The 18,087-nt window shown below is 37.2% G+C and overlaps 1 protein-coding gene across 7 annotated transcripts in view; it reads right to left on the reverse strand.

The window, feature by feature from the left end:
- Pfk (ATP-dependent 6-phosphofructokinase) overlaps nt 1-18,087 on the reverse strand; it is an 81,504-nt gene that overhangs the window by 34,212 nt on the left and 29,205 nt on the right. For 3 of the 7 annotated variants that reach the window (XM_083127000.1, XM_083126999.1, XM_083126996.1), the window contains exons 6-9: nt 6,963-7,071; nt 2,819-3,007; nt 1,159-1,349; nt 192-279 (exon numbers count right to left, since the gene is read on the reverse strand). In XM_083127000.1, the coding sequence (XP_082983126.1) occupies nt 192-279; nt 1,159-1,349; nt 2,819-3,007; nt 6,963-7,071 (577 nt within the window). Of the gene's footprint in view, nt 1-191; nt 280-1,158; nt 1,350-2,818; nt 3,008-6,962; nt 7,072-11,138; nt 11,248-18,087 lie in introns of all 7 variants that reach the window. The other 4 variants (XM_083127002.1, XM_083126998.1, XM_083127001.1 and 1 more) reach the window with 2 other exon arrangements.

Below are 18,087 nucleotides of genomic sequence, written 5' to 3' on the forward strand. Positions count from 1 at the left end.
AACTGAAATCATCACACCGTACAGTAATGCACAAATAATAACATTATTATTATTGTTGTTGATTCCTAGCTGAAAACTCCATGTGCAGAGCCGGCACATTAATAAGAATATAAGATTCCATTTCTTTAGCAACATTATTTCAGTTTTAAAACTAACAAACGTTAGAGAAAAAAACTATAAAAATTACTCACTACTCCTTTCCCAGACTCATCAAAGGCAGCCTTAGGTGGCTTCAGTCTAGTCAGAAGTTTGTATGTTTCCAAGTTTCTAGCAAAACTCCTGTCAAGAGAAAAGTATAGAGTAAAGTTTTGTACACTGGCAAATATAATTATATAATTCAAACTTTTGCATCTGTTTAAGCACACTTTTGCAAGTGCTCTTATGATGTCATGGATAAATCTAGTCTATAGTTTCAACACAGGTGATTTGCAGCATGCCTGAAGAGATGGAAGAATGCCAACTAGCAGGGGCATATGTGGGATATTTTTTGGAAGGGTCCCATGACTCCAGAGTTTATTCCCTGACTTCCAATGACCATTTCACTCCTGAGTTGATTCCCTGACTTCCGATGACCTTTTCACTCCTAAGTTGATTCCCTGACTTCCGATGACCTTTTCACTCCTAAGTTGATTCCCTGACTTCTCATGACCTTTTCACTCCTATGACCTTTTCACTCCTGAGTTGATTCCCTGACTTCCAATGACCATTTCACTCCTGAGTTGATTCCTTGACTTCCAATGACCATTTCACTCCTGAGTTGATTCCCTGACTTCTGATGAGCTTTTAACTCCTGAGTTGATTACCTGACTTCTGATGAGCTTTTAACTCCTGAGTTGATTCCCTGACTTCTGATGAGCTTTTAACTCCTGAGTTGATTCAATGACTTCTGATGAGCTTTTAACTCCTGAGTTGATTCAATGACTTCTGATGCCCTTTCCACTCCTGAGTTCATTCCCTGTATTTCCCATGAACTTTTCACTCCTGAGTGAATTCCCTGAGTTTCCCACTACCTTTCCACTCCCGGGTACATTCCCTAACTTTCCCATAAATATTTTCTCTCATAAGTGGATTCCCCAGACTTGACCAGGTCACTGACAACACTGCCTGTACTAATAACATAAGGAAATAGAATGCACTTTCTGTGATGTTAAAGCTCACCTTCCTCTCAGCTGAACTGCAAGGTCCCACTGCTTGTCTGCCATTGCTTTGGCCACCGCTTGAGTTTTCTCCACACAGACCATAAGTGGAACCCTCACGGCCTGATTCCCATCGAGAGACACTACGCAAGCTTCGGTTTCTGGTGTAGCTTCCATCAATGCCATCACTGCTTCTGCACCCATTCTGCAGCCCTGGGAAGGGGGAAAAAGGCCTCAGAGAGATTCAGGAACAACAAATTGTTGTGACTGTTCCACAACATAGCTGCCACAATTAATATTTTGACTCTTATTTAGCATTTGTATTTTTGTTTTTTTTTTACATTGCATTTCTTCCAGTTTTGGCTAATCGTAACGATTGGGTTGATTAGATTAAATTAATGAAGGGACACTCACAAAGAACACCCACGCTCAGGCTGGGACTCAAACCCAGGGACCTTGATGGCAAGATTGAAAGTCAACTACTTAACATGCTTGGCCATGAATCCAGTCAGTTCTTATTTGGTAGTTATAAATATTAATTTAGGAATTTCAAATCAGTTATGTCATTACATATAATATGTTTTTTCAGAAGTTGTAAGTTTCTAATGCTTTAGTGGATGGAACCTTCTTTGTCTGTGATCCTCTTGGGATGGCAAGTTTCAAGCACATGCTTTTCAAATGTGTAGTGATACACAAAATATATCATGGAAGGATAACTGTTTACTGTAGGGAGTTCTTTGGATTTGTTTCTTTCTTCTTTTATTTATTCTATTATTGCTTTTCTGCCAATGTTGGCTAATTGTGGTGATGAAAAGTGATGATTACATGAAATTGGTGGTCTCAGTTTCAATACCTGGTGGACGCACACAGTGGTTCGGATCCCACTTTAAACTGTAGGTCCAGTCCCAATTAGCCTTACTGTGCATAAAGTGAACTTAAAACTCCAAATCAATCAATCAATACATGAAATTGGTGGAAGGGTGCTCATAAAGAACACACATGCCAATTAATTTCTTACATTGCTTAACTCCAAAACAACATGTTTCTATGTATATGCGAAAAATTGAATGAGAAAAATATATTTATATATTTTTAAAGATTTTTCTTTGCAAATATACTATTGTGCAACCCTGCTTAATTATAATAATGAAGTGGCATTACAATTCCATCCTATTAGGAATGTTACAAAAATTGCACCTCAATGGTGCAGGGTTTAACTTTACCCTATTTATCAAAGTTTCGTTAAGTTTTAGTTGCTTCACTTTTCTGCTACTTTTGGCTATTCACAAAGATGAGGATGAATGGTGATAAGGTGAGATGGACACAGGGACAATCACACAAACCTATAAGGATGATGCAACATGAGGCCCACAGACAATTATCCTGGCTGCAGGAGCCTCGTTAGTCTGCAAAGTGCAGTCCGGCGTTTACTACATGGAAGAAAGGTTGACATTTGGATGCATTCAGCAACTTAATATGCAAATGCGCCACAGAATAAAAATATATGTAAAATGTTTAATTATAAATTAATATTTAAGAAAACGTGCTACCCTAGCGAACTGTAATTCACTTGTGACAGGCATGAAAGAATTCTATTTAAGTTTTTTCAACTTAGTATAAGACTTGAGAAAACATTTATAACTTGATTTGGTAGAAAAGTGTTATTCACGTTCACTACTTACCAGGATTCTGTCAAAAGCCGAAGGACTGCCTCCTCTTTGGACATGACCCAGCACAGTTATCCTTGTATCCTGGGCTATGTTGTCCACAACTACTTTCTTCACCTGCTCTGCTGTGATTGGTTGACCTTCACGATCAATGGCTCCTTCAGAAACAATGATTATGTTTAGTCGTTGCCCAGATGCACGTTCCTGTGGAAACAACAGATTTCGAGAGTTCTTTCATTCCGTCAACCACCAATTAGAAATCTAGACTGTACACCTTTGTAAGCATTTGCCATTATATATTCATATACAGGGTGACCCAAAAAAGGTAACCGAAAGTATTATCTACTTACTATTTTGGTTACCTTTCTTGAAACACCCTGTACATTTGAACACTCAGACGGACTCTAAAGAGAAAGAAAAACTAAACTCTCTGATGCATTAAAAATGAAAATGTAAAATAAATATTAAAATAATTAGAATGAATTAATTGAATATTTAAAGAACCACTCCTTATACATTTATACACCCCTTCCTTCTGAGGGTCAGAGCCAACTAAGTGGCTATTTAATTGGTGACATGAGGTCAGTGCATTAAGTCTCATCAAAGCTGTTTGTGGCCCACAGCTACATCTTTTCAAGAATGCTGGGCCGCCACACAGGGAATCAAACCCAGGACCATTTACACCAAATGCTAGCCCAGACTGAACCTCCATTAGTTCTAAAGAGCAGAAATTTACCTGTACCGATAACAGATATTCTACCAATCAGATATAAAATTGCGAACGTTGCATAAAGGTTTACTAGCATCTGTAATTCATGTATAAAATCAGATGACCGTATACGAATCATGCCCACTTGGCACTATTTATAGAAAAGTTGGATCATCCAGAGTACTAACAATTTTAGCATGGCCAAAACTGATAGAATAATGATTCTGTCCCATTCCTAAACATTATAAATATTTCTTCCAGCAAAAAGTAAAATACATTTTGTGTCACATTAAATATAATTTCCACAATAAGTAGATTATAAAGTTAACCTAAATCTTTTAGCACTACTTGAAACCAGTTATAAAGTAATACTTTAACATTTTAACAATAAATTGTAAAACTAAGTATTACACAAATACATCTATGCATGCACAAAAAAAGTGCAAGACATTAAATCCATCAAATTTTGCACTATAAATAACATGTCATGCAGAAATTACACTGCCAATCAACAAATAATGGTTGAAGGATTCATTAGTGAACACTTAAAGCTTGAAATCTATACAACAGTAAAGATATTTTCTAACATTTATTTTAAATTAATTGACAAACTACTCCACTACACATCCCATTCTGGTACACATATATATTACAAAGAGGTCTATGATGCCTCACTTACAATCTTTCATCCATTCAATTACGCTATTATCATCATGGAAACTACTAAATTGCTAATAATCCCAAAACTCTGAACTAGAGCTGTGCTGATACGAATGTGTTAGTTTTGGATTTGACCACTGAAACTAGAAAATATCTTTTTGAAGTCCAGGTGTCTCGCAAGCACAGAAAATGTGAAATTTTAATTTATTTTGCACCAACACTATGACAAAATTATAATTAAATAAAAACGGTTATGTTCAAACATATTATTATTTTAACAAAAAACTTTGCTAGAATGGTAGAAACATTTCTAAGCAACTTTAAATCATTACAACGTTCGAACATCTGTATCAGTGGGAATTGGTAAGGAAGCTTTCACACCAAAGTGACAAGTGACACATGGCATGGGTTTTCACACCAAACTGACCCCAGCTGGAATTTTGTATTGGTTCCAATTGAAATTTCAATTGGATTGAATTGGTTTCAATTGGAATGAATCGGATTCTATTGGATGCCTAATAGGCATCGGAATGTATTGGTTTCAATCAGAATCTCAACTGAAACCATTTTGAAAATCAAGACAATTTCCAATTTGTAAATTGCATCCATTTGTAAGTTTGTATATATTTAGAATCAATATGTTATAAATTCATTTATTAACTCAAAGCATAGGTAGTTTAATTCTTGACACTACATTTCCTGTGATTTAGAAATTCATTGGAAAAACAGCACAATTGAACTGAATTTCTTCTGAATTCTAATGCATACTACTGAATTCAGATTTATCTCAATTTAAATACCTAAGAAGAACTCTTTCTTAAGAACCAACTCAACCTTAAAGCAGCTAGTAGTTGGAATAAATGTTCATATTAGTTCTTGTTTTTTGCAATATGAAATTTCCATAGATATTCATGTGTGTATGTAATGCAATTGGAAAAATGAGCAATCTATTGATCAACTAAGTCGATCTCAACAGTGTTTTGCTTGCTTATCACTTTTTCAAGTGTGGTGGGTCAGATTCTTTGTTTAACCTAATTTGTTGCTCTTTCCGCAAGTATACTGGAAGAACAACACCTCAACTTATGACTGAAGCAGCATGTTTTTTATTGCGTTAAACACAATGAAGCTACGAAGTTAAAAACGTGTTCATATATTTGAAACATTTTTGTATGTGGAACTTTTTTCTAAGTTACAAATTCCACATGCTTTACCAGAGATTTATTTTATTTGTTTTATACGAGTTCTCCATTGCATTTACAGTTGTATAGATAAGAATTTTTCATAAGCACTACATTAAAAACAATAAAACACTTTCCAATAGAAACCAATTCATTACAATTGAATAAACGGTTCCGATTGACCAATCGATTCCGATAGTGTGTCTAAAAACTCATATTGGCTATCAGAACCAATTGGAAATATTTCCAGCTTCGACAAGCAAGAATTATCACAAATTGCATATATTGGAATAGGCAGGCACTTTCCCCTCTAGTTCATTAAAAAGCATTCACTGCGGTTTCACAACCAACAGTTGCAGGCGAAACGATGCATGCTATTGAGAAAACTGCACCATCTGATGACATCTAAGTAACATTTGCAGCATGTCATGTCATTCTGCTGCAAAAGATTGTCTTTAAGCCTTATGGAGCTTTTGGGCAAAAGTGACAAATCACCATGCACTGTTAGTCAGATTATTTTCGGAACAGCTCTGGTGAACTGCTCGAGTCTAGCTAGTGAGCCTACAGACAGCTAGGAGCGTGAGGAAGAGGGTTCGCGATTGGTGCCGGGTTGGAATGACTTCAGTAGCTCACTTGTTGATTGGCTGCTTCGGAAGTTGTGACTCGCTCCCAAGCTGCAAATGCACAACAGTCAGGGATGTTATGGAAATAATCTTACTCTACCTCAATTTGTTGGTCAGACATGAGCAGTGAATGTTTTCTTACATACTGGAGAGAAAGTATCTATTCCAGTGTGTTGTGAATTATTGTTGATATAAGTCCACTTTATGAACAGATATGGGACTGGACCTACAGTTTAAAGTGGGATCTGAAACATTGTAGAATGTGGTAACAACAGGTATCGAACTTGGGACCCTTGATTACAAGTAGTGTGTTGTATTTATATTTTTATTATTCATTGAATCTGATATTCTGCCACTTTTGGATAATCGTGATGGAGAGAGAGAGAGAGAGAGAGAGAGAGAGAGAGAGAGAGAGAGAGAGAGAGAGAGAGAGAGGGAGGGAGAGAGAGGGAGAGAGGGAGGGAGAGAGAGGGAGAGAGGGAGGGAGAGAGAGAGAGAGAGAGAGAGAGAGGGAGGGAGAGAGAGAGAGAGGGGGGGGGGAGAGAGAGAGAGGGAGAGAGAGGGAGAGGGAGAGAGGGAGAGAGAGAGAGAGAGAGAGGGAGAGAGAGGGAGAGGGAGAGAGGGAGAGAGAGGGAGAGAGAGGGAGAGAGAGGGAGAGAGAGGGAGGGGGAGAGAGAGGGAGAGAGAGAGGGAAAGAGAGAGGGAAAGAGAGAGAGGGAGAGGGAGAGAGAGAGAGAGGGAGAGAGAGAGAGGGAGAGAGAGAGGGAGAAAGCGTATGCGCTGCCATGGGGGTTTGCTGGCTACTGTGAAAGCTCTATTGCAAAATTCATTTTCGTGTTACCTGTTGCTTGTCACTTCAGTGTGAAAGCTCCCTACAGTATCAGTGCACATTCAACGAGGTATCCATCCGCTCAACCCTACTCTAAACAAATGAAATCTTTCCAAGCAACTAAATTCTTACATAAGGTATAAAAAATGAACTTCCTTGCCTGTAGTAGTTTCTTACACAGTTTAGTGGGCCAATCGCGCTCTGGCGGCCACTCGGGAAGGAACACATAGTCGGCTTCGCTTGAGAGAGCAGCAACAAGAGCTAAGTACCTAGCAAGAAAGTTAGCAGTCTAAGTTCACTACAGGCTCAAAACAACATGCAAAATTAAGTATTAGTAAACGACACAGAATTAAATTATTGGGTACAGAACACAAAATATACATTCAAAAAAGCATGTTTACTCTCTGTAGCAAAGAACTGTATTGCTGTAGAGTTGCATTAGTGTACAATAGTAGCCACTGGTACACTGACGTGCAATGTTAGTTGGACATTATCCATGCTATGCTCTAGTGCTTGTACTCATTCTCACACTACATTTCAAGAGAGAATCACTGTCCCCACCAGCAAGAGTAAGAGAAGAGATACCCTCTGGAAACACAGTGTTATAGTAAGTAAAGGTCAAAACACATGACAATGGATACTGTCCAAAAAAACCTTGCACGCTAGTATAGAACCATTGAGGCAAGTAATGGTGCACCTATATTCAGTAATTAATAAATGTATGTAACGAATTGGCTGTGAATGGAAGTACATATTCAGTATTTTAAAATAGTCACGAAACAGTAAATAAAACCAGATTAGTTACTTTCATGGCTGGGAGTTAGTTTATTTTCACTTGCTTTTCTATATCTCGAGGTTAATCACTAAGATTGGATGACTAAGAACTGACGCAACTAAACTCCATAGAAGCATAGACGTAACTTGGCAGGGGCAAGGGGGGGAGGGGGCGCTTGCCCCCAAAATTTTCAGGTTTGTTAACATTTACAAATTAAGGATACTTTTGTTAACATCCTAACACCTGAGAAGTTACGTAATAAATAATAATATTTATAATTTCGCAAATGTAACAGTTATTTAGCAAATAATCCTGGACACTATTTTCATGGGATGAAAAACTTTTCGACTCTGCTCCCCCCCCCCCACCCCAAAGTTAACCCTCAAGTTCACACCTGCCCCCCCCAAAGTTAAGTCCCAAGTTACACCCATGCATGGAAGAACATCCGCTTTTCAGTGAGAGGTAGCTTGACCATGTTTATGGTTCAAATGGCTACTTTGACAAATATTAGTCACTACTACTACTTCAACTATTATCAGTTGCAAAACTACTTTGAATAGCCAAAAAATTAGTTGGCTAATTTTTCTACCAATTATATATGTATGAGGGGCTTACTATAATGATTTACACTTTATTTTTTTTTTCAGGTCCCATGGTGCACCATTCGAGAAGTGAGGACTGGCATATGAAGCTACGAGTCTTGTCTACCGATCGCATGCAGCAGTGTCCAAAAAGGATTCCCGGTGTTCACACAGCAGCACGTTCCATACATCATTGTCAGCGGACTATTGGAACAACATGGAAAGCGACTATAATGACCAGCGTTGGACAAGTTGGTTTCTATGGAGAGAGGGTGTAACCACAGCAGAGATTTACAGACGATTGGTGGCAGTGTGTGATGAACATGCGCCTTCACGGAAAACCGTTTACAATTGGGTGGAAGGCTGGAAAATAGGACGGACATCAACAGAAAAAGGGACAAGTTCTGGAAGGAAAGTGACTGTGACAACATCAACGAACATTACACGGGTTGAGCAAGTCATTCATGAGAACAGGTGCATCACGTTTTCTGAAATGAAGGTGACCACGGGCCTGTTCAGAAACACCCTGCAGCGAATCGTGCACGATCACCTTAATATGGAGAAAGAAATTTCCATTCCGTACAGGAAGCATCAGCATTAACAGTACTGCATCAGTGCTCCTGCAACACGACAATGCACACCCCCACACCAGTCGGGAATCAACCACGGCCATTGCTGAAATGGGTTTTGAGGTCCTGCCACACCCCGTGTACTCTCCGGACATGGCCCCAAGTGATCATCACTTGTTCGAAGCCATGAAAAAAACTCTGCGCTGTTGTCATTTTGCAGACTTTCAAGAACTGGAAACAGCTGTCCAGGTGTGGCTACGAGGTACTCCGAAAGAATGGTTCAGAGAAGGACTGCAGAAGCTGCCACGGTGGCACAAGTGTGTAAAGTTGGAGGGGGATTATATTGAAACGGTGGACATACTGCAGATGAAAACTCATAGCCTTATTGGACAGGTACAAAAAAAATAAAGTGTAAATCATTATAGTATGGCCCTCGTATATATACTATGCTGACTACTGCCCCAATTGGTAGCTGACCTTGATGGCTCTTTATTATGTCAATCATATCCATGGTCACGCTGGTGGGATTGCAATCTCAGTTGCAATGTAAATGCTGGACAAGCAACATTGCCTATAATGTGGTGACATTGTCAAATGCACAATTATGGCTTTGCATGTTGTGTTTATGACCAACAATTCATTTTTTCATCAAAAGCTTTCCATATCATTTTTCGTTATTTCTAATTCATGATTCCCTCTATAGCAGAAGTAGGTGCTTGCAGTAGGTTAGACAGCATGCAGTGCAAATAGGGAAATAGGGGGTAAATTCAGATCTTTACCTTTGAATACACATCATCAAGATGCAAAATAATATATGATTATTTTAAGTGGTTTTTATTTTACTTTTCATGGGACTTTACATGATCACTCACTCTACACTTCTGTGTGTGTGGTTATCTTGGCGTGAGAAAGTTCTGGGAAACCAGAATGAAACGCCGCATGAAAAATAAAATAAAAAACCACTAAAAATAACCATATTTTTTTTTGCATCCATAAAGAATGGTTATGTGAACCTTGAAGAAAGACCTACACAACATGAAAGTTAGTGATTTTACTGCAAGTAAACTGCATTCTGAAATGGGTCAATAAATCACCACGCACACAAGTTAAAAATTAAATCAGAATTATGATGGTGGTGATATCAAACACAATTGTTAGTTTAAGAGTATATATTGCGAATAATTCTCACCATTATGGTTTTTAATTACCATGCAATATAATTTGACATTATTTATTTTCTATGTACTTTTTATATTGGTCTAACAGCATGTATCAAGGGAGCTTTCTCTTTCAGTTGAGAATATTTGTACATTCTGCTTGATGGAGCAGTGAATCTCCATATGATATGTGGATATCCAGAGGTATATGGTTCATGAGTACCAGGATAATTTCACTGAGGACTTTCTGAATATCAGAAATGACAAATATCTGAGTAATTAAAAAGGTGGATGGATATCCATATAAACACTATCAAGATATCCAAGTTGCATATATCCCCTAGCTGGATTTCCATAATTCAAATTAATATTTGATTATTAATATCCAGAGAACTCTAGTGTCTAGATTTTAGATATTTGAATTATCCAAATTATTCTGATGTAGCAGGTAAATTATAAATAACATCAAAAAAAGGAGATGATTAGGAAAGACTAGTGAAGTTAACTGCTTTTGTGTGCATTCATTAAGAAAAATAAAATATTATAGGTACTAAATGTACATAAATAAATTTACATTATATTTTATGCTTAATTGTAAAATTTTGTTTAGTATATCACAGTAAAATATCAAATAAGTATTTAATAAGCCTCTTTAAAATAAATATTTTATCATTCTCGAAATTTTTTATAAAAATACATCTTCAACAACAATGCTGCCATAAAGTATCTGCTGGTATATTTAGCCAGTTTTTCTCTACAACAACATGTTTTATAAAGAATTTCTCTCACTAAGAAGCTGGTTCATGAAAAAAAAATTGAACTCATTTTCATTCCGAAATCCTGGCAAATAAAACTGATCTTCCCAGACTTTTACAGGTATTTGGATGCATTTTCATCAAAATTTCCTAACTTTTTCAGTATTTCCAGGTCAGTGGAAACCCTATTATTTACACAAAGTATATCTCTACCTGTCTTGTTGCCTCCAGCATAGGAGTATCACCCCTTCCCCCATTGAACTAACTCCAAGGCTAGAGCAAACATCCCTGCACCTAACAATTTCCATTTTGAACACTGAGCCAAATAGCAGCTAGGGGTCTTAGCTATTTGAAAACCACAGATGTAGATCATACTTCGGAGGTTTTACGAAGGAAAAACATTTCAAGGTGTTGACACATTCCTAGTGTTTTTCTGGGGGTAAAAACAATTAAAATGCACAAGAAACAAGCATTCAGGTGGTTGGATGCAACTGCTTGCCTGTTTAAGCTTGGCACAAAGAGTCTCTGGCCAATCGTTGGGATGAGGATGTTCAGGGATGAACATGAAATCTGCTTCAGTGGCTAAAGATGCCACACACCCTAAGTACCTAACCAACATAAACAGAACGTTGAAATAGCATGCGCATACAGACACAACTTCTACAACAAACAATGCAACTAAAATTAACTCACAAATTGAACTAAATTAAAGTAGCATTAGAAACGTAATGTGTAAAACTACAATAACTTACAAACATGAAAAACAAAGAATGAATATATACAGGGTGGCTACTCTAGGACCATGATAAAATTCAAGTATAATTCCCAGTTTTCAAGGTGAACTTTCCAAAAATTCAAGCAGATGTTTTCTCTATTTCAACCTTGCGTATTATCGCCTCTCACCAACTACCTATGCATGCACCCCCCCCCCCCCACACACACACCTACACATACAAACACTTACAATTTAAGGTGCAGAGTTTACATTTGCCATTTCACAAATTCAGAAATGTTACAGGATACAGTAATTTTAGAAAATTTGTTAATTGTACAAGAATTTCAAATTACCTAATCAACCAAGAAATCAACTTTAAGATATTTATCTTGCAATAATCTTCTATCTGTCAGATTGATTGTTCTGCAAAGGGCACTAACAAAGTTAACGGATTGAGAGTATTATGTTTTATTTTCCACGCAGCTTTCTTTTCTTTTCCTTCCTTGATAAAAATAAAAGCAAAACTGTGAAAAAACTTGCCTCAGGGAATTAATAGATATGAATAAATTCAATGGGATTTGCATTAATTAAAATTGCAATTTTTCACGTCTACGAAAAAAAAAATTAAGCAGAATTCACACAATTCCCGAAGCCAATAATTCATGCATAATTCCTGGAATTGAAGGAATTCTCGGTGAGTAGCCACCCTGATATATATATATATATATATATATATTAAAAAAGTAGTCAAGAATGGACAATAAGGAAATATTTGAAGAAAAGAAGCTATAATTGTAGATTTTCTTATGATGTTCATTATTTACTAGGTAAAGTTCCCCGTGCCATGAAGGCACATGTAGCAGATGTGGGGGTAGGGGCCCACACATTCTCGATATCAGTCACTTTGGAGGTGGTGAGATCAGCACCATGCTCCAACCACCTTTATACTCCAGGGATGCCCCCTGGTACCCATTGATTTGACGCTGGGTGAGCCCTGGAGCCAATTTATCCAGGAACAAGGTCGGAAAAATTTTGACCTTGGATCACCTTAGTCTCCTGTGTGGCAGTCAGATGCCCAACCGACTATACCACCGCGACTCCCCATTACTTATGAGTTGTGTTTCAAAAAAATGACACATTCAATGAGGAAGTGAAAATATGATCAGTGAAAATCGAAACTTAGCCAGTTTCGGCATGGGAAACTTTACATTTTACCTACTAAAGGTATTAAAAAATATGACATCATAAATTGCTACTACGGTACAGAACTAAAGTGCAAATTAAAAAAAATGAGAGTAGAGTATCTACCTAAAGTGCCTCCATGACAACAACAGAAGGAATAGAGCAAAATTAAAAAGTTAAAATTATTAGAAAATACACCAATAAACAAAAGCCAGCTAATTAATTCATTCCATTCATAAATTTAGCCCATTTCAGAGAAGTTCCTGCTTATGAGAAGAGTCTATACTAGAGTATAACAACTGCAGGGTTCCCACGTGAAGTCGAAATGCATTTCGTGTGGGTATTAATGTGTGACAAATTTACAATTCATGATGGGTTAAAACAGGGAGATGCATTATCTCCATTGCGCTTTAATTTTGCCTTAGAATATGCTGTTAGGAAGGTAAACGAAACTAAAGAAGGACTAAAATTAAATGGTGTGACTCAGTTGTTAGCATATGCAGATGATGTAGACTTACTGGGGGATGATGTGAATACAATTAAGAATAATGCTAAAATATTTTTCAAAACTGCTAAAGAGATAGGTTTGGAAGTTAACAAAGAGAAAACTAAATATATGCTTACAGGCCGAAACCAAGTGTTAGGTAATAATCAAAATCTAATTATTGATAACAACTAATTTGAACCAGTTTCCAAATTCAAATACTTAGGAGTATTATTAACAAATGAAAATTAAATTAAAGGGGAAATAAAAAGTAGGCTTAATTCAGGAAATGCATGTTACTTCTCTCTTCATAAACTTTTGTCTTCTCGTTTAGTATCTAAGAAACTAAAAGTTAAAATATACAAAACAGTAATTTTGCCTGTAGTATTATATGGGTGTGAAACTTGGTCTCTTACATTGAAAGAGGAACATAAATTGAGAGTATTTGAAAATAAGATCCTTAGGAAAATATTTGGACCTAAAAGGGATGAGGAGACAGGTGAGTGGAGAAGGTTACATAATTTAGAACTACATAATTTGTATTCATGTCCAGATATTATTAGAATAATTAAATCAAGAAGACTTAGGTGGGCAGGCCATGAGGCACGAATGGGAGAGGAAGGAGGAGTTTACAGGATTCTTGTTGGGAAATCTGATGGTAAGAGACCTGTAGGAAGACGAAGATGGAGGGACAACGTTGAGATGGACCTAAAAGAAATCTGTAGGAATGGAAAAGAGTATATAGATCTTGCTCAAGATAGGGACAGATGGAAGGCCTGTGTTGCTGCAGCCATGAACCTTCAGGTTTAAGAAGGCTAGAGAGTTAGTTAGATTTGATTTGATGCTTCTTATTCAGCACTGCTTTTCTACCACTTTTGGATAATCACGACGATGACGATGAGTGATATGATGAAATTGATGAAGGGACAAGACGCTCACAAAGAACATCCATACCCAGGTAGGGATTCAAATCGGGGACCTCTGGCTATTGTTATTAGAGATGGAACATTAATTGTTACTCTATTGGTATCCTAGCCTGCCCGGCATGGGAGACGCTATCAGTAGCTATGCTACTGCTGGTATAGCCTACGGGATCATCAGAGCACGCAAGCCCCTCCACCAACTACAAGGTCCTGCAACCACAACGTGGGGCTTCAATGATATCACGACTACATATATTTTACTCATGTGATCTAAGGAGTTTTATTAGTGTTGCGGGTCCAGGCACCAGGCTAACGAGGCTCTGGCACCAGGACTTGGAGCCAGTAAGATCCTCTGTAGTAGACTGTTTTGTGTAGAGGTCATGTATATTTTTATTGTCCTTTAAGTCATCTCATCATCATTCATCCCTATTGCAATTAATTCCATGTGGAAGAAAAGCAATGTAAAATAAAAAATATCAGTCCATGAATCAATAATGATTATGGAGGTCTGAGTGCCAATACAACGAAAATAAAGACTTACAAAACCAATTACAGTAGGATGTAATGCATTTTAATTGTAATTTCAATTTAAAATCTAATTGATAAATTAAAAAATACTTTAAATTTTGAATTTTAGAGAGCATTTTCTTTTTAACTTTCATTATTGCAAAGAAAAAGTTTAGTTTGCAAAATAATTTTTAAAATCAACTTTCAGATGTGATATTTTGAACCCTAAATTTTGCATTTCCAAGACTGTTAAGTGAGAACAATTATAAACGAAAATATAAAGTTTATTTTGTTTTTTCAGTCCACTTTATGTACAGTAAGGCTAATCGGGACTAACTACAGTTTAAAGTGGGATCTGAACCACTATGTGCCCCCACTGGGAATCGAAACCAGGACCCCTTGATTACAAGGTGAGGACAAGACCACTGCACCATCAGCGAGGCCATAAATATAAAGGTAAATGAAAAATTCAGTTTTGAAAATTACAAATGGTTTTGTAAATACATAATAAATAAAGTATCATCATAAAATTTACGAGGGGTTAGTGAACACATTTCTGACAATAAGGGTTAGTCTTGTAGGGTTAAAGACAAAACCCACTGAATCACTTCATCACACACACACTAATTGAGGTGGTGAAAAAAACAATTGATTTTTGGTTATCAAAAAATTTTTGTATCAGTTCACTTTCTGATACTAATAACTAGGTTGGAGGTATTTGTGGGAGTTCAAGACATTTTCAAACTGTATTGCAGTGCACAAAATTAACATTTCAAACATATCACACATGGAATAAACATTTGTAACGATTCCAAATGTTTAATGATTTTTTGCAAGCTTATAGGAGTATTTGGAAGTACTTTAGAATACTGGAAACAGTCGTGGGAGTAAGTTTCAAAGTTAGACAAGCTAATTAGCACAGTTAAAAGTTTCATTAAGTAGTATTTACCGGAGAAATTATGGTTTGAAAAGTAGCTTATGGGAGCATGCACGTTTTGCATCAAGCAGTACTCTTGGTGTCTGACTGTCTCAGACACGGAGGTTTAATGGATTTCATGGGGGTTATGACGGGGGTTGGGGTTTTGTGTTTGAGAGCAGAAGTATTACTCCATCAGGTGTTGGAAGCATTTGGGGATATTATTTTGATGCTAAGAGTACTATACATGACCCACCTAACATTTAGGGATCTTCTATTATTATTAATGCCAAGGCATTACCTAACATCCAAGGTATTCAGTGATATAATACTTTTTTGCATCCTATGCATGTGAAGTAAATGGCAACAGCAGCCCATACCCAAGTCGATAGTTAATGAACAGCTGCTCAGGAACAAAAAAAATATATTCAGAAGGGAAAAATAGTTTTCAAGACAAGATGCCATAAGTAATCACTAAAACTCTGAAGTACGAGGGCTATTTTTTTTCAACCTCCGATGTTGCCGCCAGGAGGCCCTTGAAGCTCTAGGGAACGGGGCATCATGCAGCATGATTGGCATCCTCCATGCTACTACCACCACCACTGCCAAGGCCAACGCTGCAGTTGAAGCTGAGTGACGGGCACATAAAGATGTCTGCTACAATCGATTCTCCCGCCAAGTGTGAGGTGCGTAGTGTGATATGATTTCTACAGGCAGAGGGGCACAATGCAGTGCAAATTCACCGTCGAATGAGGTGTCTCCCAAAGAGGTATGCTGTCTTCGGGCATTGTCTTGCTTCATGAGAATGCCCGACTGCATGTTGCTGCATCAACCCAAGAACTTCAACGAATCCACTGGGAAGTGTTTGATCACCCTCCCTACATCCCAGAACTGGTGCCGAGTGACTTCCCACCTTTCCCCGGCAAGACCTGGCTTAACAGACAGGCGGCACCTTTCTTTGCAGAGGGTATTGGAAAGCATTGATAGGATAAATGTCGGAATCTTCTTGGTGATTACGTTGAAAAGTAGATTATACGTGTACGTAACTTTTGTCAATAAACCCATTTCGCTATTCACTGTGGTTATGATTTCATGCCCTATCGGAGGTTGAAAAAAAAAATAGCCCTTGTATGTGTTAACAGACATAATAGGAACCACGTAAAATATGCTCGTGTACCATAATTAATTCTGATTTAAACATTCGGAACTTTGGGCCAAATATTTTCACACCTTTGAGAAACAGAAGTTTACAAATGGGCACAACAGTAACTAATCTGAAATGCAAAATTAACATATATCCAAAACCTATATGTTTTGCATATATAAATCTTTAAAAGCAGTGTGTATAAAGCAAATTACTGAAGTTGTAACTATTGGTGTTATTGTAACTACTGTAATTGTTATTAGAAAAAGGCAGGAGCATATTCTAGTCTCTCAGATGTACTTCATTGGAACTCTTTAAACAATTAGATGATTTTCCCTGAGATTTCCATGAGAATGTTATTTTTTTTCAAATTCCCTGAGATTTCCAGGTGTGTGGGAACCCTGAACTAGGAACATGGATATTTAATTTTTTATGACAAAATGTAATGTTAATTCTCGATGATTTCTAAGGGTAGGAAGTGCATTTTTTCTACCACATTATGCCATGACACTGAACAAAATTATGTGCAAAATGAGAAAAATGCATAAGACTGAAATTTGCAGTTCATTCACTGACAAAACAATTCCTGAGTCTGGATCCTGAGAGTTATGCAAAATTCTGCAACACTGATTACTACATTGGCTAAATTTGAGATGAAAAACATATTAAACCAGCCAGAAATCAAGAACCTAGACTGCAGAAAAAAATGATCATGTAAATTATTGTACTAAATCTATTATAGAAATCGACGGCTTTCTGCGAAAGTTAGTCGCCTAGCCAAGTTATTTACATGGAATTATTGTATATTTGTATAAGAAGTGAATTTCAACCATGTTTGTGTTGTCCTTTTTATTTATATAAGCCTATTTATGCTCAAAAATGCTAAACAAGACTGGACCTACAGTTTAAAATTAGATCCGAACCCCCATGTACCTTTACCAGGAACCAAGTCCCTTTGATTACAAGACATCATCATCCACTACCTTATTGGGGAGGTCTTATTCTGGGTCCGATTTCACCCAAGATGACAAAAAAAAATTGTCCGTAGATATTTAAGCAAAACAGTGGCAGGGTTTTTAAAGTACCAGGAACCCATAATTGCTCCAAAGGTTCCGGGACAAAATTGAAACTTTAAAGATAAAAAGGTTCTTTATGGTCCAGAACACATTTATGCTTGCTGAATTTCTTTCCTGGAATTTTCAATATATTTACAATTCCAGGACCTTCGAACCCGGGTCTCTCGCATACCATGTCATTGCTGTGTCTGCCAAACCATAAGAAATATATAGCTCCATGCTAGCCAGGGGTTTTCAGGTACTGTTGACTTTTTTTCACAGTGTTTCAATGGCAACGGATAAAAACCAGGACTGGCTCATTTGATAGAGCAATGACACGATATGCCAGAGTCCCACGTTCGAGTCTTTGTTGAGCCTGCATTTCTCACTTAAAAACTTTTACAAAGTACACCTCCAGGTGTGCTAAATCGTAACGAAAAATAAACAGTTGTGTGTCTATCTGAAAAAATTATGGAAAAAAATGCTCCTAGGTTCTAGCTTCTTCTACGGGGACACTAAAAC

The sequence above is a fragment of the Lepisma saccharinum genome, chromosome 8 (assembly GCF_977018435.1).
Source record: "Lepisma saccharinum chromosome 8, izLepSacc3.1, whole genome shotgun sequence".
Classification (NCBI taxonomy): domain Eukaryota; kingdom Metazoa; phylum Arthropoda; class Insecta; order Zygentoma; family Lepismatidae; genus Lepisma; species Lepisma saccharinum.